The following is a 26,627-nucleotide window of genomic DNA, read 5'->3' as shown; positions in this document are numbered from 1 at the left end:
ATTGATATCAATATGCCCTGCAGGACAAGATGGGTTTAAGACATTTTTCGAGCCCTGAATAATGTGACTTGGGGAAATTTGTAATCCCAAATTACATCTGGGGACAAATATTAGCTCTGAGCAGGTCTGAATAAATCATTGGCGTGGACATGGAGGTGAGTGAGTTATGTGAGTAAATACTTCAAATCACATCTGTCCTATCTCAACCACCTAGCAGCATGACACAGGTCGTTAACAGGTCTCAAATAGTGAAAAGATAAACACAGAACTACTGTGCCTTAGACCTGTTAAATGTCGAACATTTGAAAAAAACATTACAGTGTTATTAGATATAAGTACACAGCAAGCGTGGTAACATTGGCCTATTGGCCTTTTATCCCTGAGAACTCAACAGCTACAGTGCTACTCAGAGATAAGAGACTGGTCCAGTTTTATACTGTTAAAATATGGAGTAGGAACAGAAGCACTTACTTTGTTAATTTCATGTCTTGAAGAGCACTGAAAAAGGAGAGAATTGATTATTATCACAACGCTAAAATTTGATGACTGAAACACTTTTGTTGAGGAAGTTAATAATTCTAATTAAATGAGCTTATTACAGTACCAAATTCAGCTACCATAAAAAACTTTATAGTGACTGAGTGTGGTTTTACGCCGCTTTTAGCAATATTTCAGCAATATCACAGCGGGGGTACCTAACATGGGCTTCACACATTGTACCCATGTCGGGAATCGAACCCGGGTCTTAGGCGCGACGAGCGAACGCTTAAACCACTTGGCTACCCGGCCGCCCCAACAAACTTAGTAAGTTAGTGAGTTACTTTATCATATCCTAGCCATATCACAGCATGGACGTCAGACATGGATTCATATTTATTATCGACAACAGAGAATGGAACCCAGGTCTTAGGCATTAGGGTGAAACAACACATCAGTGCAACGGTGCATCGCAAGTTTTCGTGCGACAATACGATACACGATGTTTTCTTCTGTGTCAATACAAGACAATACACTTGATAAAATATATTACTTAACTCATTCAATAACCACCCAGGAATTCTGTACGTCAAATATCGCAAGATGTAATTTAATAAGCATTCCAAATTCTTTACTAAAAATAGTAGCACGGAACGTGTCTACAAGTAGCTCTTCATTCAGAACATGCTTCAAAATATTTATAGTCAATACGTTTCCATGCAATTTGAAGTAAATATGTGTATCGTGATACGTATTGTACTGTGACCTTACAGTATCATTTCATCCTAATTAGGCATGAAAAGCTAATTGTGTCTGGACCAGACAATCCAGTGATTGATATCATGAGCATTGATCCACGCAATTGGGATCGATGACATACATCAACCAAGTCAGCAAGTCTGACCACCCGATCCAATACGACAAGCATAGTCGCCTTTTACGGCAAGCATGGGTTGCTGAAGACCTATTCTACCCCGGAATCTTCATGGGTCGCAATAACTCAGACACCCATGCCCTGTTCTTTTTCCTTAACAGATGCGACACAAAGAACGCCCTACGCTCATTGTGATACTAATATAGGAAATCAAACACTTCAGAAGATTTCTACCCAACAATTAATAGTCAAGGGAACTAATATATCAGTTCACAACAAAACCTATAAAATAATCATCCACCATTCTAACACAGGTTCTAATTGTCTCCATTATCAGTTATTAACCAGCAGGCGTGTCCTTCAAAGGAGAAGTTAGCAAACACAAGATGTATCACGGATTTCACGTGGACGCAATGTCACACACGTCTGTCATGTGATACATCTGTGATTGTGACAAGGGGTAGCGTGACACCCTTGAGGGACAACCTGGACATGCCAGGCACAAAGCAGTTGAGAGTGATGACTCAGTTTGAACATGGCTTGGATAACTGCAAAAATAACATTCTCCTTTGCATCAAATGATTTTCAGAAAAAGTCATCGTGAGAAGAAGCTAGACACAAAACCAGTCCACAAATATTCCAAAGTAAAGTAAGTTGCATAGCTAACCAACTTCTAATGCTTAAGTGGAGGCCACAGTTGATATTGTTAATGTCAACATCTGACTTACATAATTCATTACTTTCTAAAGCCTATTTGAATTTGTTGAGATGTGACCGAACCGGTTGTTGTGTTAATGAGATTCCCATGACAGCATTTTCCCTTGTTCCATTGTGAGATTTATTATAACCATGGTTACCATCAAATGAGAACCAAAATCCATTTACAAATAAAATCTATTTTCCATTTCAATTAATCTCAATCGCTACAATTATAACAAGATAGTAGTAACTAACTAACAAATGCCTCCAAAGTTCTATTTTCAAATTGCCCTAAAAATATATATGATACAAGTAAATTTCAAAACATCATTAATTTGAGTTGGTGGAATTGAGAAATCAACAAAACGTGATGAAGGGTAGGCTTCCATTTGCACCATTTCCAGACTCAAACCAGGTATTAACCATTACAAGTGAACACACAACCTACTGCACTACCTCACAGAGACTTGAACCAACATAAAGTCTTACCTTGGAGGTGAGGGGTTATTGTAAGCTCCTGTGTGTCTGGGATCCATGTCGCCATGGTGACGCATCATGGGGGGTGAGGGGGTGGGTAGTGGGCTAGGTGGGGCCTGCATGGGGTGGGTGAGGGGCCCAAGCCCCATGGGGCTGGGGTTGTGGAGGGGCATCAGGTCACCATTGATCTTGTCTGGCGGCGTCAGGGAGCCTGTCATCAGATGATGGCTTCCATCTGAAATGAAAACCATTGACGTAAGACATTGATAGCTTCATGGTGGAGGATGGTGGCCCAATCACCCAAGGCACAAGAATTTGCTGTGCCAGAACCTCTGATGTCGGGTTTGAATCTTGGTTTGCCCTGCAGGTTTGTCAGAACCATAGCTGTGCTCATGGGTTTGAACAAAGTACTAAACATCCAAGGCCTGTACTTCTTTCGGCTCAACTTCCACATCAAGCTGACACAACTTGATACAACTGAAATACTATCAAAACAGCCTTAAACCCAACTCAATTGACTGTAATTTAAAGATTATTTTCTACTCATCAGAGAAGTTCATCCTTGTGAAGTTACAAAACATCATGTACACAAGTTGCATCAAGAAAAAGTCTTCACATAACGGCAGATCAAGTATTACTTGCATTCAAACATCATGGACAACATTCACCACTTATGTAATTACTAAACGTGCCTTTTACAATATTGGAACCAGTCATCAAGAACCTGGCTTTCTTTCAAATCCTACTCTTTTACATATTGTACAAACAGAACTACTGCAAATATCAAGCACTATTAAAAAAAAGTATAATGAATTTCTTAAAACAAATATCAACCGTCTTTCAACAACAAAAAAAGAAATTTGATCAAACCTGAACTAGGAATAAAGTCCCACGAGGAAAACGCTGATTGACTGAGACCGCTCCAATCCATTTCAACAAATTTCAAGAAAAAGTTATATACTAACACTCAATCATTATTCCACTGAACTTCCGAATGCTCACCGCAAGGAAATATGATCAAATGAAGAGCTTATTAAAAGCATTGCTTCATATAAATCCAATTGATCCTGTTTGTATTGTCCACGAGAAAAAAGTACACAGGTCAATTATCTTTCTACCTGGTTTAAATTCTTCACAAAATACTACGACAAAGACGACCTCTGATAAGATCAACGCGATCATTGCATTCCTGGCTCAAAGCAATTAGGCCGAGTGAGAAAATGCACATCTGAAACTTATAATCAATCCCCAGATTCACATCACCCAAAATAAATGTATATAAACACACAACACTGGACACTTTCTCAGAGCAAAATAGTTATTGGACAAAAGCAGGGTTGAACAACGATGCACGCATCTAGTTCCCACACTATCTTCGATTCTGCACACAAATCTCAACGAAACTGCGACAAAAAGACATTGATAGAAAGGAAGAGACAGTTCAGCATTGAAGAGCCATATGGAGACATTGCCGACGTCAACAAACGCACAAGTCCACAGCTGCCCTCTCCGTTTTTGATCTGGTACACAAATTTTACCTTCAAGAACATAGTGCTGAAAATCCTCGTAAGGAAAGTCGGACGATGTGGACATCATTTTGACGTTCACTTTACGCCAGTTGTGACACCCTATGCAAACCAGGAGCAAAAATATCTTGTCGATATTTTGTACGGATTTCGATTTTTCGAATGACTAAGTTATCTGCAAAGGGCCAGCACAGAGCAGTGGGTTTATCAGGTATTGACATTTCTGGTGCATCTGGTAGCGGGGCAAATTTTCCCACACCTCTTAGGCCTTCTCCTTGGATACAGTCGTCTAATGCCAGCCATTTACGACAATCTTGGCGGCGTCTACAACCATGCCGTATATCGTGGCTGAGTAAAATTAATTGTCATAATTAAAATCATACAATGGATCGCTGCTTTTAAATGGCCTCCTTCAGGATAGAAAAAGGAACTCCCCCTATGAATTTTCTCCTAAGCAGTGCTTCCTGATTGATCCTGTTATGGTTTATTTATGAGACCTGCAAGTGGCAGTAATTATAGTTAATCAATAGTTCGTGTTGTTTAGTCACAATTAATACTTGCAAGCAGAGCCTTTGAAATTCTAACGATTAGCTGGTTCACTAGTGGAGAATAGCAAATTTACACTGCATCCAATGGCAGTAATCTCTTCCCGTCCAATGGAGATGCCATCCGCTTGGCGGAAACATAAACCGTCAAAAAAATTATCAATGACTAGAAATTGCTTGTGATAATACTGAAAGACACCGCAAAAAACAAGCATGTGAATTTGAGCGGGCAGAGTTAAAAACATTCAATTAGAGTTTGATCAATAAAACTTTGTTGTTCTGTTTGGGTTATTTCATGTCAATATAATCATAATAATCATAATGTAATAAATAAATTTTTCTATTATTATTTATAAAAATTAAAATGGTATGATGATAAATGTTTTATTAACATCACAATGAAAAGTGCTCATATTATGAAGAAATTAAAACGGTCAATTCTTTAAATACCAATATATAATCATTAAAATAATTAGCGGGACGGTGACTGGTGTTGCATGGTGTTAGACTCTTTTTGATGAGAGTAGGAAATATTTCAAAGGAATTTCCTTCTGAACAAAGAAACAATCAAATCTTTCTTAGGCCAGACCTTTCTTTTTGGGGAGTGCTTTTTTTCTGACTTTTATAGTAAAACATTTGGTAGGTATGTCGGGGGGGAACAGCATTGTAGAGTATTTCTTTTATATTCTTAAAGTTTGATTTGAATTGATAAGATGATAAAAATATATGTGCCTATTTATCATAGGAAACAATTGTTTTAGTCACATAAAAATCTCTTGGATTATTTTTATTGTCAATGTGATATTTACCATTGGTGGTATAAAACATATATTTTCTTCTGAATGTTCAATTATTAATGTCAGTGGACCCGTGAACCAAGTGATAAAAATGTAAGGCCTTAATTGTATTAACCTTTTGGCAACTTGTTTTTCATGTCAGTCAGGCAATACTTAAATGGGCTGGATGTAGTGCAACATATTGAGCTATTTTACATTTAGTACCCATTACTTCCAAATTATTGTTATCAATTCAAGATCTCTCAAAAGGTTTTAATTCACTACAGATTCACAGATTTAAAGATTCGGGTATTTTCATATTGTGGAGTAATATTGATACAGATAACTTGTTCTAGCCTTGCTGTTGATTGGCTTCTCATCCGATGTAATACTGATGCAAGTTTCCTACTCTTCATGAAAACGGGGCGAATCTGCAATTCTTACACACATTCAAAGGTTTCTGGCAAGCAGTGCTTGAGATCATTTGGCCTCCTGTATCCCTAAAACCATCAGTACTTGAATGGAACCTTGTGTAAATTGGACATGGTGCTTTTGTCCTTTTCGCCAATAAGTTAACGAATACACCAGTCTCATACAGTTGTAAAACATTTCTTGTTGAGGATCGAATGTCAAGAGTCCCCACGAACAACCCTTGCTAAGTAACCTCCAATAATGACCTTTTGACAAATCTGCGTTCCCGCTGGCTTTTGAAACTAAGTCCTGGTGGAATGGCAACTCTAAAAATTACCAGTCCCCGTTATTTTTATCAGTCACAACTTTCAAACTTTCAAACATATGAATATTACCTGGTTTTAATTCTTTTAAAATCATATTCATTGCAAAGTATGTTCATAGCTGACAAATGTAATGATTTCATCTCTGAAGTAACTTAGAGCTAAACGTCATTCATGCAAACTTTAGTCACAATTTTCTCTCTGTCCTTGAATACTTCACTTTGGTTCAAGACGAGGTTGCTACAAATATACATTAAGCCTCAAAGCAAAGGGAAATTGTTATTTCCTAGACAAGGTGAAACCCTGATGGTTATACAAGCCGACATCCTTGGAAAAATATACTTATATGAATATCACCAATGTTTTGTTCAACAAAGACTTCTGAGGTACTTTATTTGCCGGCCCTCATGTGGATTACTAGTCCAAGCCTAATTTTACCAGCAAAAACCCTGGTAATTACTGGTGAACAGAACACTGCAAAGTGACAAGAACAGAATGAATGGATCCTGACCCATGCCAAAATGACATCTGCCCGGTGGGCCATAGAGAAGGAATGTCAATACACTTGGCCACTCTACCAACACGGAGCCTGAGAAACTCACCTTTTTTTTCATCTCTTCAGCACAGTTTTACCAGATGCAAAATGATGTGTCCCATACACTTACAAACTGAGAATGGGCTAAAAAAAACTTACGCTGCAAGTCATGTGGGGCACAAAAAGGCGATAAGGAGGTAAGGAGCTTTATTTTTCATTTCTGGTTTTAGGGTTCCCGCGACATTGTAAACGCCAAAGTCAAAATAGAATAAATTGACTATTTTCTTTATATTTGTTATTGCAGGAGAAGGTATAACAATTCTCTGAACATGTAGTTCTGAATTGTCTTCGAGGAAATTCAGAAATTATATTACAAACTGTCAATTCAGCAATCACACTTTTAAATCTGGAGGAAAGTATTTTATACATTTTCCAACCACATACATGAAATCTAGAAGCAAACATTTTGCTAAAACAAATTGTCAAAGGAACTCGCTCATGATTAGGGCTGTCAGTGGTTGATTATGCTTTAAATATCCCCATCAGTAACTGGTTAAAGGTTCCTGATCATGTTCAAGTCTGGAATCAACTCAAGTGTGCCACATGTTCATGCCTTTTTTCGACACCCCAAATCTAGGACTGAGAGTCCCCGGGATTCCAAAACAGAGAGACTCAGATAGATCCCGGAGTCTGCCTAACCTAAGTCCATATGTTTAGCATAAAATCTTTTAAAATGATTAGTCAAATACATAATATAAAATGGAGCCATAGCCATAGGTTTTTAAAGATATAGTACATGTATCTTACTTTACGGACTTTAACATGTTTAACACAGTTTTTGAGTGAGGATGGTTTTACTCCACTTTTAGCAATATTCCAGCAATTTCACGGCAGGAAACACCAGAAATGGACTTCACACATTGTACCCATGTCGGGAATCGAACCTGGGTCTTCGGCATGATGAGCGAACGCTTTAACCACTAGGCTACCCGACCGCCCCCCCAGTTTTTGAAGTAAGATGTAGTGACAATTAGAAACACAAATAAATGCATCTTATAAACAGGTATTTGGCTAAAATGTACCATATTTTCTTGACTACAATGCACACCCAAGGATAATATGTGTACCCTTCCCCCGTCTTTAGGGGATGCAGTATTTTGGGGAATATTTCATTATGCCCAGTCAAAAATTACATCAAATCCAGTGAACGAACAGTTAATAACAAATTTGGTGAACAAAAATGTGAAACTTGCGAAAAAACATGACTAGACATTTATCATTAAAATTGTACTTCTTGTTCTGATTAAGATTAGAGATTAAGATTACCATGTGATTTTCGCGAAGACTAAGCCGGAAAGAACAATCACCTGGACACACATTTTCTCCTAGACGCTCCAAAGATTCATTCAAAGATTACTCAATAAAAGTATTCTGATGCAACGATGGCAAGAAAATGCATCTGAAACTATGACAGTTCTAAATACAAAAGTTGCATATGCAATTTATTCATCAGCATGGATAGGCAAAAAATGTGATGGCGGCCTAACACCAGCAAGAAGGTGCTTCGGGATGGTAGTAACAGTCAATACCGGTAGCTTACTGTAACACTAGCCAACACTGCTGTGTGCTAATCCCTACTGTTGAACTAGTACTGGTACATTGGCCTTAATGCCAGGCTTGACAAACACGCTGCTTCCCAGCACACATAATAAAGACTCAAGCCAGATCAGGTTTGAATTCCATATTTATAGGGCTATTTATCATGTGTTGGCTCACTTCCTCGGATCGATGAATAACTGAATGAAAATCTGGGTATATGTGATACATTTGACAGAGCTAGGATGGATTTGGGCAGTTTTTATCACTGTTATGGAGGAGGGATATATTTGTGAGGGGGTGGCAGGGTGGCAGAGGGAGGATGCACACATGCTTCATCAACTATGAAAATCACAGAAATCGTGTGAAATTCTGATACCCCTACCTCAGCTCGTCCACTGCATAGCTCTGGCCTGTTTACAACCAGTGCTGTCACAGTCCATCAGAGTGAGTGAGTGAGTTGGGTTTAACACCGCTTTTAACAGTTTTCCAATTATATCTCGGCGTGTCAGCTTAATGTGAGAGGAAAGCCCGAAGTGATGCAGGTCTCAGACATTTACCACTTCGGTGAAACCCACGAGCACGGGTATGGTGCTGACAAACCTAGAAACATAATCGGGGCGAACCGGGATTCGAACCCACAACCAAGGGACACAACTCTGCACAGCGAATCGTGGCACCTTAGATGACTGGGAATTTTTCAAGTGAATGCAGACTCTGTTACTCTTATGATGTGTAGGCACTATAGAAGCGACTAGGGGGATCGGGTTGTCAGGCTTGCTGACTTGGTTGATGCATGTCATGGTATACCAATTGCGTGGATCTATGCTCATGATGCCAATACGATACGATCACGAGAACTCCACTTTCATTAATTATTGTTTGCAAGACAAAATGGACTGTATGCTGCTTCAGAATGCAAGACTCAAGGATTCATCATGCACACAACTGGAGAGATACATTTTTGCCGACGCGTCAAATCTCACGGTCAATACAGTGGGACAGTAGGTACTGCTTGTACTTTCAAATGGCGATGTCAAAGTTGTCATTTTTGAAATCCGTGTTTTGTAAACTTTCAGCCCTATTCCATAATAACTCCTGCCCTTAATGACTGTCTACATTCCACGACCTGTTTCGCCCATCAAGAAGTAGTTGTGGTCACGTTTTCTGCAATCATCATGTCACATAAAGAGACACCATCAACGGTGAAACCTAACGGCCACTGCAAACAGAGGCTTGAAATGTTCATGTTCACTTCACATCAATTGTACAATAGGAATTTACCTGCGTCTATTTACTGTAAATCTTGAAATTAATGCGAGCGTGAATTATATGCTAAAAATGTGAGTGGTTTTCCTTGCATTTTTAAACATCGCATTCATATCAACAATAAGACATTTTGGATAGCAAAAATACCAACTTAGACATACGCTGATGTATTCCACACCACTGTTTATTGAGCAGCACTTGTATATAAAGTATATAAACAATGTCATTCAAACACTAATTACATCCTCTGAATTGGCACTGCTGGGGTCAAGACAAGAGTTCTACTCACTTATGTCATCACTGATCACACCTGCAAGTCCAGACAGACGCCATACTTTGTTCTTTGCGACTGCGTCAAAGGCCGCATGTATTGTTTTTGCGGAAGTACTTTACTCAGCGCTAATAAGCGGTGCTATTTGGTGTGTGATTGGATTAATGTAAGGTTGGATTAAGGTGAGGATTCTAAACCTGACTGAAGACATTTTTAGATAGAAATCCACTGATGCTTGAGAGGAGGGGGTGTCGCATTCGCGTTCTTTTGGAGACGCATTAATTTCACGATTTACAGTATATGCTTCACTTCCAGGGGACTTTCAGTAATAAATGTTTGGGGTAACTAAACATGGAGGTCCCATGCTGGTGACATGAAGGACCCCCCACTTGACTTCATTAATACATGACCACATTGCACATGCTCTGAAGGTTTTTTGGCCGCTTTTAGCAATATTCCAGTACTGTTACGCAGGGACACCAGAAATGGGCTTCACACATTGTATCCATGTGGGGATTTGAACCGTGACTTCAGAGTGACGCTCTGAGCGAACATTTTAACCACTCGGCTACCCCACCACCCCAGAAGCCTTAAGCCTATCATGGACGTGTCAAATCTTATTTGCTTTGGAAGTCCCCTCACATATGAGGAGCCACAGAAAAGCCTCAGGATACCTACCTAGCATACCATGTGACTGATCGGGGATTCCGACCGTCACCGACGACGTAACGCCATTGTGAGTGTTGTGGTAGGCAGCGTGCCCTCCAAGGCGCTGATCCCCATACAACTGCTCCTCTTTAATATAACCATTGAGGGGCGTCACTTTCCCATTGGATAAATCTACTGGATTGTCTATGTTTCTTTGCGCCATGTGGCCATTAAAGCGGCGTTGATTAGTGTTCACACAAGACACCAGAGGGTGCTGGGGTGTGACCATGTAACCGGCATTCTGCTGTGATGTGCTGAAGGCCTGGGCGCCCCGAACGGCGTACTGGACTCCATTCTGTGTGAGAACTTGCTCCTCGAGGTTCAGGCCGTACACACTCTGAAACAACAAAAGTAGAAATGTAAAAGAACACTGTACCAACACAGGCCAAATACACATATACTTTAAGCAAATATTGTTCCAAGCTGAAGTTCACAAGACATGTTTTGTTTGTTTGTTTGTTGTTTAACGCCACACTCAGCAATATTCCAGATTTATGATGGCGATCTGTTAATAGTCCAGTCTGGACCAGACAATCCAGTGAATAACATCATGAGCATTGATCCACGCAATTGGGATATGATGACATGCATCAACCAAGTCAGCGGTCCTGACCACCTGGCTGATCCTGTTAGTCTTTTACAGAAAGCATGGGTTGTTGAAAACCTATTCTTCCCTGGATCATCATTGTTGCAGCAATAGAAACTAATTGTCTAATCCATAATGATGATAACATGTAGCTAACTATACCTGTAACATGCTATGACCTTAACTACTGGACAGTTTGGCAAGGACTATAAGACTAGCGCGGAGGTTGAGAGTCGCCTTCTTTACTCCACTAGCTCTTTAAACGTTTGAGCTCGACATCATTCTACAAGCCTGCACTTTGACTGCCATTAATAATATACCCTGCAGATGGTTTATCCTTGAATATCAATTTCAACATTTGAAAGAAAAGTATAAAAAATATTTTTTTCTGTTTATAGATGCCAATTTCTTATCACATTCATGTTATATACATTCATATTCATATTACTTTGACGATATCAAACTATGTCAAATTTAAGTGCAAAAACTAATTGAAATTTAATTTATTTACGTCTAGAAAAGTCGAACATGTTTCATTTATGCCTACAGACTCTTATCGACTGCGATAGCCTCCCTATAAAAAACAATGGATATATACAACTCTAGTGGCATTAATTACAAATCAATACAAAGATAGAACGATGTTTTTTTAGCATCCGATCATGATTATGGGAGGCACACCTCATTGAAAGAGTCGATATAAATATGGATTAATGGCAAGTGTTTAAAAAAACAGTTCAAACAAACATACTGTCAACTTGTTAACTCAAACACTTTTGTGCTACTGCAGGACAACTCTGCCAACATTAAACTGTCCGTCCGTCACCTTGAATTAGTGAGTATGGTTTTCGCCGCTTTTAGCAATATTCCAGCAAACATCACTGCGAGGGACACCAGAAATGGGCTTCACACATCAGAGCTCCAGATAAGCTTTTAATGTTGTGGGTATTTTTCCCCATGCATTTTAAAATCATTGGGTATCAGTAATTCTAAATGGGTATTCAAATTCCTGTTACCCACTAGTTTTTACACATGTGGGTATTTAAGTTAAATATTTAAAAACACTATTATCTAGTCCCTGCAAACTGGTGTCGTGTGGGTTCGAAAGCTTTATAGGAGTTTGGCAAGGTTGACGGAATGCCTGTTTAGAATTTCAAAATAAGTTGCGAGCTTGACAACCAGATTCCATTGTCACCTCTTACCACAAGCACAGTCGCCTCTTACGGCAAGCATGGGTTGTTGAAGACCTATTCTACCCTGAATCTTCACAGGTCGTGTTTCCTATTTCAGCCAATCCAACAACAGGATAAGGGTAGGTCGGGTGTCTTTTTGGTTCTTTTTTCAATTAAAACATTTATTTGCAGTGACATGTCTATACCCAACACACGACATCGTCAGACTGAACTAAACTGCAACATGGAGATTGAGAGCACTCAGCAATATTACAGCTATATGACCGCGGTCTGAAAATAATCAAGTCTGGACCAGACAATCCAGTGATTGACATGTGCATCGATCTCGGCAATTGGCGTAAGATGACATGCATCATCCATGTCAGCAAACCTGACCAGCCAATCCCATTAGTCGCCTCTTACGACAGGCATAGTCGCCAGAGATTGAGAGAGGCTGACATACGAACACAAAGGCAGAAGAAAGACACTGTAAACACTGCACCTGAAGTTGGGTTTAAGATGAGGCCCATTTCCTACTTCATTGTCCCTTATACAATACAGAAAGACCCTCGCGCAAAAAGCTATCTTAATTGTTTCTAAAAAGACAGGCCTCACGTGCATAAATGTTATGCATATGTTCTCTGTATGCTTATCTGTGTCTAATCAAGGATGTTATATTATTGCTTGTAGATAGTAAATTGTAGTTATGTTGTACTCTGCCCTATTTGGGTGTTTGTGCAATAAAAAAATATTTTACCAAATACCTCATCTTGAGGTCTTGAAATTATCACAGTCTTTGACCTACTGGCTTGCTTAGAACTCCTGATTACATCCTTGCTAGTTTCAGCAAACAAATTACATCAATATTTTACAATGAACTTCATAAAAACAGATATCAGGGACTTATCCAGGATTACAAACTAAGTGCCCTGGCAGGCAAACTGAGCAAAAATCTTGATATTGTTCAAAACTGGATTTTTATAAATATTCTTATTTTCGTAAATTCTAGGCAACTGGGAAAGTTTTAATTTGAATGGGAATTTTTAATGTCAATGGCTGCAGACTGAGCAAGTCTAGATATATCCCTGGATATGAAAAGAACTGCATACATACTGTGGGCACAGACACTCATACAAGCTACATTCACAATATCCACATAAAATCAGGCTAGAAAGACTGGCCTAATACAAATACTAGGACTAAATACTTGGAGTAAGGGCCTGGAGATTCTGTTTACACTGGGCCAGGAGCCCTGGCTGGTATGTATTGGACAGTGTGATTGACAGTGTAAATGACAGCAATAGACATCTGTGTTAGTATCACACCTGTATCACGATTCCCCCCCTCCCCTCCTAACAGATGGTGGAGCCCATCCAACAATCTCAAGGACAGTGTAGCTTGTTAGATCATGTTTTATAAACATGCTGCCACTATTGTATTGACCGCACCTTCCTAACTCATAGTAACCTTGTGAGTGCTACTGCCTTCAAGTGAGACATGCTCAGAGATTTTATTTGAATTGAAAGACCTAGGTTTTACAACTGACATTTTATAAACTGGCCTTTTTTATATTAATATAATGTTGACTTTTGATCGGTTAAACTAAAAGAGTCCCATTTTTTTACACAACGTGAACTGAACACTCTACCTCACTTATCGTGGTAAGTTCTGTAAACCAGGGCAAGTGATGAAAGATTGTTCAATCTTACATGTCATGACTTTCGTTGTGTGCAGGCTGCACATGATCTTTCTCTCGCACGTTTTGATGGATTTCCTTTTATACTGTGCTACACTGTATTGTATCACTATAAGGTATCTCTATGTTTTCTTATTTTTGCTAGTATTTCTTGAATTTAGATGGTTCATGAGTTGTGGTTTTACATTTTCAACCAAAACCAAGGAGTGTGTTATCCAACTCATGAACTATCTAGATTCACGAAACACCTCAGTCGTGTTTAATCCTCAATGTAGATCTGGAATGGTGGTGATTGCACAAAAGTCATGCTTACACTTTAAAAAAAGGCTTTCACTGTTTATATCTTAATAATCCATGAACTTGGAACATGTCAGATGATTTGTTTGTTTGTTGTTTAACGCTTTACAAAGCAATACTCCAGCTATATCACAGCCATCATGAATAATCAAGTCTGGACCAGACAGTGTTGAATGAGCATGATGAGGGTAAGACTTTTTTCAAATATTGGACCTGGCAGCTTTAGCAGTCCTGATATCAAAACACAAATTTCCGAATAAGTAACTTTAAACACACCTTCAGGACGTACTCCAATACAAATTTTGAGCTTTTTGAATTGTAGAAACAGGGCACTATCTATTTAGATGCCCCTACCATTTTGTAAAAGATCTGTATATTAACCCATGTATTGAGTGTGTGATGACGCTGGGCGAGAACGACACACCAAACGCCAGGTAATCTGTGCTTATGCCGCCCACTAAAATTATTCTGTAATCATCCTTGCTGATGACACAGCCCATATTTCCTACTGCAGCTAGACTAGGATGTGTTAAGTCCTCTTATCACCTACTGCGATGTTGACTATTTACGTGCCATCCCTGTTTCACCACATCATGCTGAGTAAATTGTTAGCATTGTATCTGCTGTCCACATTGAGCTTATACAGGGCTTGGACAAATTTCAAAACGTTAATTCTCCGAAATGAAAATGAAGATTTGTCACATTAAACTGTTTTGTAATATAATAGTTCCTTAAACAGTTCCTGGAAGTGTGACAAACTATTTGCCAAAGTAACGTAGATGTTGGTAGTTTTTGAACATTGTTTCTTTCAGGGCCTGTATACAAGACAGACAGTAAAGCATATTTTTAAATATAACAATGGACAAAGAAATCAAGTTCAGTCAGTTAACAAATCCAAACATTAAAGACAAAAAGAGTTTTACTTTTATTGGGTCAGGTATAATTTCAGGAAATCCCGACTGGGCCATGGTCTGTCAGGCAACATGAGTGAGTGAGTGAGTGAGTGAGTGAGTGGGGTTGGTGGGTGGGTGAGTGAGTGAGTGGGTGAGTGAGTTAGTGAATGTTTTATACACAGATTTCAGCAACATTCCTAGACTAACATCTAGTCTCTGAAATGAACATATCGTACAGAAAAAACTCAGTTGTTCCATTATCTTAATAAAAATATAATAAAAGGGAGCCCAGAGACTCTCTTCATTTTCAGATACTGCTGTAATCTAGACTTTCCAAACATTATAGTCTTGCATGGACTGTATTTGATATATTTGTATCAGGGTCTGTAAGACAGTCTACAATATTCCAGGAATATCACGGCTGGTAACACCAAAAACGGATTCCACACATTGAATCCATGTGGGGAATCGAACCTGGGTCTTCCACATGATGAGCGAACACATTAATCACCAGACGACCCCACTGCCCCAGTCAACAATGGGTGCCTTAAAGGTCTTTTAAGCTAATGCATACTATTCAACTTTTGAAAGGGATAATCAGCTATGTCATACTAAATAAATATATGAGAATCAGTTTTGTGCATCATGGAAAGATAAAAAACGCATCGCTATCAAAAGTGGAGTAACATATTTGAATCTGGAGACCTGTAACGGACATTTAATTTATGAGACCTTCATTCTGATTCTTCTTTTTTTCGAACACTGAGAACAGTGACAAAGTAGCTTGACCAACTCTGAGAAGTTACTGTGCTCGGGCATCAGGCAATTGTGATTTGTAACCCCTGCGATCTTGAATTGTTTTTCCAAACGATCACCAACTGTTAAGATTCTTCTTGTGCTGTTAAAATGCATCAACCACTTTACACTGATGCATCACCCAGATCACACTGATGCAGGTTCTAATAGATGAATGTCAATACATGAAAACCCCTGATAAATTTCAAATTCAATTCCACCAATTAGACCATGTAGACACTTAAACCAGTAGCATTTGCCAACCTAAAACAAGCCCCCATTACAGTGAAGCTGACCTTTGATTTATGCACCAACACGGTAGCCAAGGAGGGGGGGTAATTGCACAGCCCCTGGGGTGGCGCGGGAACCAGTCTGCCATAACTTGCCTGGGAATGAGGCTGGGACCCTCAGCGAGCTTGTGCAGGGAAAGTTCTCACCATCTAACTAGACTGGTGTGACCTCTGACCTTACCATGTTGCCATCACCGGCTCAATTGATGTGTATATGTGTGTGTGTGTGTGTGGAGATGGTTGAAAGCTCTCTTCCAGCTCTGTTATGATATGTGGGACATGCAGATGAACACCACCACCACCAACCAACCAACTGCAACATGGATATGTCACGTAGATTTCTCACAGCTGTTTCATGTCGCATTTCAGCTGTCAACTAGGTCACTGTGATTTAGCAGCTTTTAAAACTTTAGTCCACCTATTCCATTGTCAGTTTTGTTGTCATTTGTGGGAACGGGAAGGGAAGTCTTTTTGAAGTTGGTTTAATGTTCAGGGTTCCTCTCCATGAGGAGAAGCAGGGCATTCAAAAGAAAATTTAATTGGAGTTTTTAATCAAAAGCACGTCTGAAATTCAGAACCCAGGGTCTCCTCAATCCATTAATTTTTTAACATCCTTATTCAGATCGGTGAGAAGAAAGTGTCAGCAGAGAATGTGAAACAGACAGACTGTGATATGATGCGTAATTTCATTATGATCATCACGATGAGGATCGCGCTCGGATCATTACAAAATATTGTCATGAGTGATCAATCACAATAATATCTGCCTGAGTGGCTGGATCAACAGCAACTGTGTTGTGAAACTTCAGCACTTATCTTTCGTTAAACAGCACATACAGGAAGGCAACATTCCTCTTCAAAGGATGCCTGTGTATATGCACTTTGAACCTTCAACCTTGAGAACTACTAGACCAATCCTAGACTGGCATAGAGTAACCAAAATAAAGGCTAGAGACAGTACGGTTTTAAAAATATTAACTGGCTCCTCATATCATTGAAACTGTTTGTATCTAATTAACCGTATTCATAATATCAAAATATTCAAAATATTCAAAACATTTACAATACAAGGTTCAAATGTTCAAACAGAACAACTTGCTCAATAATATTTCCTGACTAACATTCATTGCATTATTTCCTGTTTCCCATGGATGTATTTGATTGACGCAAATGAAAGTCACATGAGACCGTAAACAATGTAAACAGTGTAATTTACAACTAGTTAATGGTGAATACATCCTATTGACACCCTGTCAATATTGATGTTTTCATAAATGTAACTGCAAATGATTATTAGTAATATTAAACTAAAAGCTAGAAGCCAGAAGCCAGAGTCTAGTTACAAAATTTATTTAATCATGCTAACAATATTAATTTGAAAAAAAGAAGAAAGAAAAAGTCAATTTCAGGTTTGTAGACTGACTCCTTTTTGGCACAGATTGCAGGGTTTTTTAAACATGTTAAATGTTTTCATCATGTTGCAAATAGCCATGTAGTCCAAGGTTTAGCAATACATCTAAATGCTGCCAGTCTTCTTCACCATTGTCAACATAAAACTAATGTACAGACTCAATATACTAATAGGTACTGACGGATCCATTTAGATATACAAAACATGCACCAGTGCAACCTATTATTGATAAATGCAACGTAATATTATGTCTACAAGCACTAAGTGCATGTAAAAAAAATCAGATTTTTGTCTGCCAACGGTTACTTGTCCACACAAAATTGATCTTTAAACACCCTGAATACCTGGAGGTTTTACTTACCAAACTACATCACTAATCCCCTGTTGTGTGTAATTCAGAGACATGAGACTTTACTTTTTTAGACAAGTTTATGCGTCTGTGGGTCAACTTTGATAAATTTATGGGATAAGGATGCAACCTAGATTTGTCTGGTGCAACCTAGATTTGTCTGGTGCAACCTAGATTTGTCTGGTGCAACCTAGATTTGTCTGGTGCAACCAGCTTGTCATGGCAACATGCACCTGGTGCAAATTATATCAAGTTCCTTAAATAATGCCTTGACTGATAATCTATTACAACTCATCCCTGACAGTTACTTATTGTCTGAGACTTACAGGCAATTGGTTATGTCTATCCATCTTAGTAAAGTCAATACTAAACTTATCAGTCTCCGCTGTATTCCGCAGTCGAGAAATAGTTTGCAGAAATGCCCACTCGATGCAGAAATGTACCTTCCTCACAGAAAATCACTTTTTGTGCAGAAGTCATGCCAATTTTGCATTTACCTGCCACAGAATTTGTCAAATACACTGCAGAATTTTACCATGTGAAACAAAAGTTGGTTTTAAATGTGTAAAAAATGCATCAGTGAAACGAAAGTATTATTTGAATTGTGCATTGTACTAATTAAGTCATTCCAAATAATTATTTGAGTTTTTTGTGTTATAAAGTAGACAAATATGGTAGAGTGAGTGAGTTAAAATTTAACATGGCATAGGCATTATTTCCGCGATGAAGGATTAACAGTACCAACAATTATCATACATGACTCTACATGTATCTTGTATGATAAATGTTCTTACCGTCAATCTTTCTCCAACCATATATAATTCTGTTTTCATTATTCAGTCTTGATAGACACCAGTATAAGGTTCTACAAGGAAATGTCGCTATTAACTGTAATACAGAAGTTATTATCCATAAACTCTTGTCTACTTTGTCATCTGTCAACTTCTAAGAAATGCCTGTGATTTGTTTGTGGTATAAGGAAACAAACGATACCTAAATCGATTTCTAAAACAATTTACATTTTGAAAAATTGTTATATGAAATCAATATCTTGATTTTGTTTGAAGTTTTGTTGACAATTGTATTATTGCTTACCGAAAGTGCGTGTCTGTATGTTCACACTAGTGATCTCCAGATTCACTTTAATAAGTTATTCTAGTTATGCATAAGTGTATCAGAAAAATGCCTGCCACAAGTCAACAGGTGCAAAACAACGAAAATTCGAGTAAACTAAACTTTCAAATTTGCTTGCAGAATTTACAAAAACATGACCACAAATTGTTTATGTATATTGGCCGTTAAATACAGCAGGGACTGTGTTGTGGCTTGTCATGGTTTTAGAGGTGTCTCGTATTTCACTGATAACAGGACCAATCAAGAGACTTTAATGCTTTTTTTAGTTTTACATTATTGCAATGAATGCAATATTAAAACACAATGTCAAAAAAAACCTCTAGAATTTTTAAGTCAAATAATCTTCGGAAAACAAATTCTTTTTAGCTAAAACAATTTTCCCCCCAACTAACTTGCCAGTCATAGGCAGTCTAAAGTCCTACATAAATCCATGCAGCTATTCCAGTCTAGTCCTGCACCATGACCGTGGAATATTTTTTTTATGAAAAAATAATAATCTAGAAATGCATACAAAAGCAAGTTTAGCCAGCTCAAGCTAGCTCTATTCCACATCAGCAGAGGGAAAATATTTTATTTTAAGAGTCAAGAAGGATATTGTGTAATATAAGATTTCAGAGACTAAATGTTAGTCTAATTCCAGTCCTGTGCAGGACACAAAGTGAGTGAGTGAGTTGGGGTTAACGCTGCTTTATACAGTATTCGAGTTATATCACAGCATGTCAGCTTGATATGGGAGGAAAGCCGAAGTGATGCAGGTCTCAGACATCTACCACTTTGGTAAAACCCATGAGCACAAGTATAGTGCTGACAAACCTAGAAACATAATCGGGGTGAAATTGGAATCGAACCCGCGACTATAGGTCCCTGGCTTGCCTAAAAGAGGCAACTCTGCACCTCGAATTACAGCGCCTCAAACAAATGGGCCACCCGTGCCCCTAGCACACAAAGCAGACCTCTTAATCAGCGTGTATGTACAAAGTGTAACATTGCCATGATTACCATTCACGTATTATTATTACTATCATCACAATTATCCTTCTTCGGACACAAATCCACAACTTTTCAATTTTACAACAAACACCTGGTCATGAATAACAAACAATTGACAACATCAAAGCCCTCGAGCAGATGCAGACCTTCAAGAAACGCAGGTGAAACTGTTGCAGATAGTGAAATCTTATCAGCATCAAGCAGCTGTGTATGATCGGGTGCTGGTCATCTCGTAAGTTGATAGGCCTTGTCAAGCCTGTAATATTACAGACTTACAATGCCTGGCTTTGATAAGACCCAGGTCAGTAAGCAGTGAACTGTAGGGCTACAATCATGTTGTGTGTAGGAGGGTCATTATAAGCCAGGGTATATATAATGATGGGCCGAGTGTCGCCGCTTCAAAGGGAAATAATTATTTCATGACCACTACCATAATTCATACAGCTACAAGAGAGATTATTCGTAGTTCCCAGGCGCCGCCCATACTTGTAGAATACCCTGGCATCTAAATTAACTTCGCCGGAGCCATATACTTTCCTTTTTGAAAACAAACAGCATTTGTGAGATCAGTGAACATGAATGCATGAACAAATTCCAACTATTCCAATCAAATAACTAATGTGAATTATCAATTTGTGTTCTTATTTAGAAAAATAAAGTTAATGCATGACAAATCTTAAAGCTATTACAACCAAATAACTGATATGAACTTTTTATTATTATTATTATTATTATTACTTAGAGAAATAATGTTAATGCATGACAAATCTTAAAACTATTACAACCAAATAACTGATATGAACTTTTTATTATTATTATTACTTTGAGAAATAATGTTAATGCATGACAAATCTTAAAACTATTACAACCAAATAACTAATGTGAACTTTTTATTATTATTACTATTTTGTGTGTTTGAAAAATAATGTTAATGCATGACAAATCTGAAAACAATTACAACTAAATAACTAATGTGAATTATCATTTTATTATAAAAATAATGTTGAGGAAAGATGTGATATATAATTAGAACCAATCCAATTAGTGCCCCATGTCCTTGTTTAAATTGTTAGCATCAATGTATGAATGGAATGGCTAACACATCAATGGCATACATATATTTGACATGTCAAGTACAAGAAAGTTGCATGGCGACTTTAATGAACGGAAGTAAGTGTTCTCTATTTAGTGTCTGTAAGTGTATTGAAAGACTTGTTTGTATTAGGTTTGGTTTGTGAAGGAGCGAGGTGGCAACTGAAAATAAAATTGTGTGCCTGATTTAGTTTTATGACACAAATGAGATCAATTTCATCATTAATAAAACTTAGGGGCCTGTATTAAAGTTCATACCAACCATGTCAAAAAAAAAAGATTTTTGCTTGTAAATTTATTCAATTGTATAACCTTTTCTAACCAAGGTCCCCAGGATGGATCTAACAACACACAAACATGTTCTTTGAACAGTTTCAAAACACAGCGTGTCAGCTTAATATGGGAGGAAAGCCTGAAATGATTCAGATCTTAGATATGTACAACTTCGGTGAAACCCAATAGTGGGTATGGTGCAGACAAACCTAGAATCACAATTAAGGTGATCTGGGATTCAAACCCACAATCATAGTTTCCTCCAGCATGCTAAGGGACACAACTCAGTATGGCGTATTGTGATACTCTCTACAGACTTTTCGCACAATGTTTTACTAGGTATGAGAGAACCAAGCCCATCCCAGTTGAGGTGAAGTGGGGTCTTAACGTCACATTTAAGATTATTGCACTTATATAGCGACATGCATGTGTGTGTGGCTGTTGTGTTTAGTCATTGTAGCTATATTAATTAATTATGTTCAATGATTCATTACTGAACAATTGTGTTCATAATGCAAAAAATGTGCGAGTAGAGCAATGAAAATGGGAATTAAAATCGATCAAAACTGCATATCTGGGTTGTTGTTTTTGCACTATACAAGGTGACAAATCTTATTACTTGCTGTAATATGTTGCTGCATCTCCAAATGGAACACTGAATGATGCACACACCCTCCAAATTTCATTAAGATATCTTCCTTATTAAAAGTTTTATGTCCAGTATTGCGCATGTCATTGAAGGACCGATGAAAAATGATAAAGTTACATTACTTTCATGATTTTTTTAAATGATAATGAAGGATACATTTGTTTGTTTTTAAACTTTTTTTATAGTGAATAAATATTATTGTTGAATGATATTAGTAATCTTAAATTGCTAAGAAATTGTTAATGCATTACTAAGACCATTCAAAGTGTGGTAATTTTGGCTAGATTGCTATTTTCCATGTTTTGACATGTCAAAATTAAAAGTTATGATACAATCAAAGATCATAAATGGTTTCGTTGCGATTATTTTTTCAGATGAATATTATATCAAAAGTAGAAAAAAACTTCAATTTGTTTTCCCTGTGCTTTTTAATCCTGAAATGTATGCAAACTCAATGATAGCCATTTTGGAAAACACAATGGCCGCTTTTTACACTCCTTCAAACAGACATAAATCAAAAAGGAAAACTGTTTCTTATTAATTTTTACATGAACTAAAAGTATAAACCTGAATAAAATAAAGTATTACAAAAGTAGCCTGACCTCCCCAGTGCAAGTCCACAGAGATACCATGCCATAGTTTAACATGGAAACCCCACTCAGACATAGCATACTGACTCCGTTTCATCCCCTCAATGTCAATTGCCAGGCAGGGTATCAACAAGAAACATCGTTTAAAGACTCTCTGTATGACAAGGCCGTGGGTGAAACCACTGACTGGGCATCTTCCCAAGGCAAGGGAGGTAACAGACCGTGAAAGTCCGGTTTCCACCCTTACCAAACTACGCTGGAATTTCTGGGCTCGATGGTAGCGCAATGAGTGGTTATTACGAGTTATGTCCCTTTTATGTTTTCCTATTGACCAATCACATCCTACCTCTCATATTATGTGCATTTGCTTCAATCAAAAGGACAGCGCCCAGTCAAGACGATCTGATAGATAATCAATATGTATATTGTAATAAAACAGGTCTTACTTCCCAAAGTGCATCAGGTCATTGGACCTTGATTAAAAACATGAAAAGATTTGGAAAATATCTGTACACCTGCTTTACAAAACCTGCAATCTGCACTGCAGTTTTTGAACCAGGTGTCGGTTTTATTATGTGATTTTGATTTCGCAGTACATAAGACTCATTAGTCAAGCCAAAGTATAACTCCGTAATTCCAGCCTAGTTCGGCAAGGGTGGAAACTGGACTTTTATACTCAGTTAACCCCTTGCCTCGGTAAGATGCTCTCCATGCCAATGCTGATCCTACTACACCACGGAAGCAGTCCCCAGAAAGACAATGCAACACATTTCACATGTGAAATCTGTGACATGTTCTTCAGGCCAGTAGACTCCCGGTGCATCGATAGAGTCTTGCAGAAACATGATCCGATACAGTTCCCATTGACCCAGTCAACTTAGTCTCCAGACTAACATATGGTCTTGTAGACTTGATCCCTGCTGCAGGGAATGATTGACATCACGATCAATTGTCAAGTGTCTGTCAATTTCATACACAGCCCTTTTCACATAATGCACATTATATTTACGGAATCAATAAGAAAAATATCAATATTGCCAAAGAAATAATTGGTGTTTGGTGCGATGGGACTAAAAACCGTCAATTTGTGTTCTTTCAAACACTAAGTGCAAACCATATAAATTAGAAGCTTCCTTACAGAGATCAATCCTTTGTGTCAGTCATTCATCAAATACAACAAGTGAACTATAATATCTAAAAACTATCTGTCAATCCTCCCATTTTCCATTTTAACACTTTCATGATCTTTCTCTAAAAAAATTAAAAACGTAACAAAACCTTAGTAGAATTCTTAAACCAGAAGTATATTTCATGATTGTCTTTTCAAAACTTATTTCCTTGATATAAAGTGGGATAATAACACTTAACAACTATGAATTAGCTAATACATATTTTCTTATTACCACATATATGGCCAATTGAAATTTGTAAAAATATTGAAAATTGAAAAAAATCTATGTTTTAGTTAGTTAAAGATATACTAAAGTGTACTTTAAAGGTAATATGTACAATTTCAAGTAGACTGATCATTTTCAAAATGAAAAGTAACATTCAGTTTGATTCTCAAATAGTCCTGGTTACTTGGAAAACCAGTTTGTTTTATTCAGATTCATTATCAGTAAAATCATGTGCCAACCAGTATTCATCATGCTGGTTTATCATTAATAAAAATCAGTTACACTTATGGAACGATCAATCATAAAATCGTCACAAACAATATTTATTCCCTATACAATAGCTACAGTAAGACACCGATTCTACAGTTTGCAATAATCTGTCAATGATGTAATAAAAAATATGTCCACGTGAAACAGGAAATAATGCAATGAATGTCATTCGGGAATAATCGTAGAGCAAACTGTTCTGCTTGTACAGAAGCACCTTGAACTGTAAATGTTTTGGAACTTTTGACAACATGAAATCTGACAAAAAACAAGTAAGTACTTACTAACCTTATCAACTTAACGTCATCATCTGACATCACGAAATGCAGACATATTATGAGTCAAACAACAAATTCAAAAGACAATTTACATTTAATTATACACATACTAACCCCCACACATGTATTTTTTCACATAGAATCTATTGACGATGTAAAGATTAACGAACACAATGCTAACTTATAGCAATCAAGAGCTGTTTGCTTCAGCTGGACAAAGCATTAATAATTCATCTAGAACAATTACTCCAACTGGCTGACTGTGAGGTTGATATTCAAGGGCATTTAATGGTTTGGTAGGAACACTGTATCTTATTTTAGCAAGGAAGGACAATGTACTGTGGTGAACAATCAAATGTATCACTAACAATTACACTACAATGTAGCCTTGATTACAGTGTGAAAGGGGAGTGAGTGAGTGGGTGTGTCTGAACATTGTTCTACTTCCATCAGGTAAGCACCATGTGAGAGGAAGGACAGAAGTGATGCAGGTCCTAGATGATAATCACATGAAACCACGATCGCAGTACAATGGCGACAATAACGAACCAAGAATCATGTTTAGGGCGAAACCTTGACTGCCAGATCCTGCACCTGCTGAAGGAGGCAACTCTGCAAACACATCTCTCTCGCAAACCACAGAGCATACACGAATAAGAATTGGCACAAGTCATATAGTCCAAGTTCAAATCATTTCATGGGCCTAAAGTACCGACAGATGAAGAAAAACACTCCTCTTTTACTTGATGAATAAACAATCCGAGTCCTACCCAACATTCCTGCTTCGTGTGAATCACATTCACCAACATGTAATGTTCTCAGATTTCTCAGATGCCTTGACCATAAATGACCTGTTTCCTTTAAATACATAAAACATAAACCCATGAAATGCCTTATTTTTTTAAAGTTTAGATCAAAATCTAATAATTATGACCACTCTACAGCAAGCTAAATATTCCAATAGGCCTGGGGAACACTGTCAAATGTCATATGAAAAATTAAACTCTGCCAATTACAAATAGGTCAAATAAATAATTAACATGCTTAGCAAGGTGATACTTATTTCCTTTGTCTATAGAGAAAACTGTACATTCTTGTTATGTTTATTGGGTGGACAAATATATAACTGTGCCAAAAACAATACAATCAAAACAAGAAATATGAATAAAACATTTCATCTTTTTTACATGAGCTGTTCGAATAAAAACATTCATGTTACGTTCTTTCATCTCACTGCCATGAAGAGAACCTCCAAATCCACAATACCCTACTACAAAAGATCATTCTTTCCTGATTTCGTGGTTCAACAACTGTTAATATTTTATACATTCACCTTTTTAATATTCTCCATTTTCATGAAATGATGTGAGTGTAGTTATTTATTTCTTGTTATACATGTTCAGAGAAGTGAGATTTTTAAAGACTACTCATGTATATACAGTAATACTCAGTTCCCTCCGAACAGTACTCAAGAATGTTATGCAATCAAGGTGATATACTGGTCTTAATTAAGCTTGATGGACAGGTGTCAGTTTGTGTTCCACTTGAGTAGTTCATGGCCCTTTGAAATAGACAAAATGGTTTATGACAGCTGATCATGCTGATTGTTAACTATTTAATTGCCATGAATGCCATTTCATGCTGCACATCTCATAAATGCTACTTGATATTAGAACAGTGTCAACAACTGTCAAATTACAAACATTATTTTAAGATCTGTATTGAAAGTAAACCTGAGAACAAAAATAAACAACATGGGAGAAACTATGAGCATAACAAATATGCTGCCGATATGTAGAAAAAGGGAAAAATTTAAAAACAAGTTTTGAAATTATCAAATGTGAACAAAAAGACCTGGTGTGGTTGTGTACATTGTTTGTTAAGAATGCAAAACCAAGCGAGATGCACAGTATGGCTACCCCTCTGATCAAACAAAGGGGAGCCTGGCTCGTGGGAAAATTTGCTCATGCGTCAGATTGGA

General features: G+C 37.7%; 1 protein-coding gene across 3 annotated transcripts in view; it reads right to left on the bottom strand.

The window, feature by feature from the left end:
• Positions 1 to 26,627, bottom strand: part of LOC139462231 (recombining binding protein suppressor of hairless-like) — a 43,326-nt gene that overhangs the window by 15,389 nt on the left and 1,310 nt on the right. For 2 of the 3 annotated variants that reach the window (XM_071243825.1, XM_071243824.1), the window contains exons 2-4: positions 10,458 to 10,824; positions 2,540 to 2,762; positions 472 to 498 (exon numbers count right to left, since the gene is read on the bottom strand). In XM_071243825.1, coding sequence (XP_071099926.1) covers positions 472 to 498; positions 2,540 to 2,762; positions 10,458 to 10,716 — 509 coding nt within the window. In that variant the 5' untranslated portion in view covers positions 10,717 to 10,824. Of the gene's footprint in view, positions 1 to 471; positions 499 to 2,539; positions 2,763 to 4,065; positions 4,181 to 10,457; positions 10,825 to 26,627 lie in introns of those variants that run through there. The other variant, XM_071243826.1, reaches the window with a different exon arrangement.

Source organism: Haliotis cracherodii, unplaced genomic scaffold (assembly GCF_022045235.1).
Source record: "Haliotis cracherodii isolate W230 unplaced genomic scaffold, xgHalCrac1.p SCAF_15, whole genome shotgun sequence".
Taxonomy (NCBI): domain Eukaryota; kingdom Metazoa; phylum Mollusca; class Gastropoda; order Lepetellida; family Haliotidae; genus Haliotis; species Haliotis cracherodii.
The sequence above is the reverse complement of the archived record's forward strand: the minus strand, read 5'-3'. Positions and strand labels throughout refer to the sequence as shown.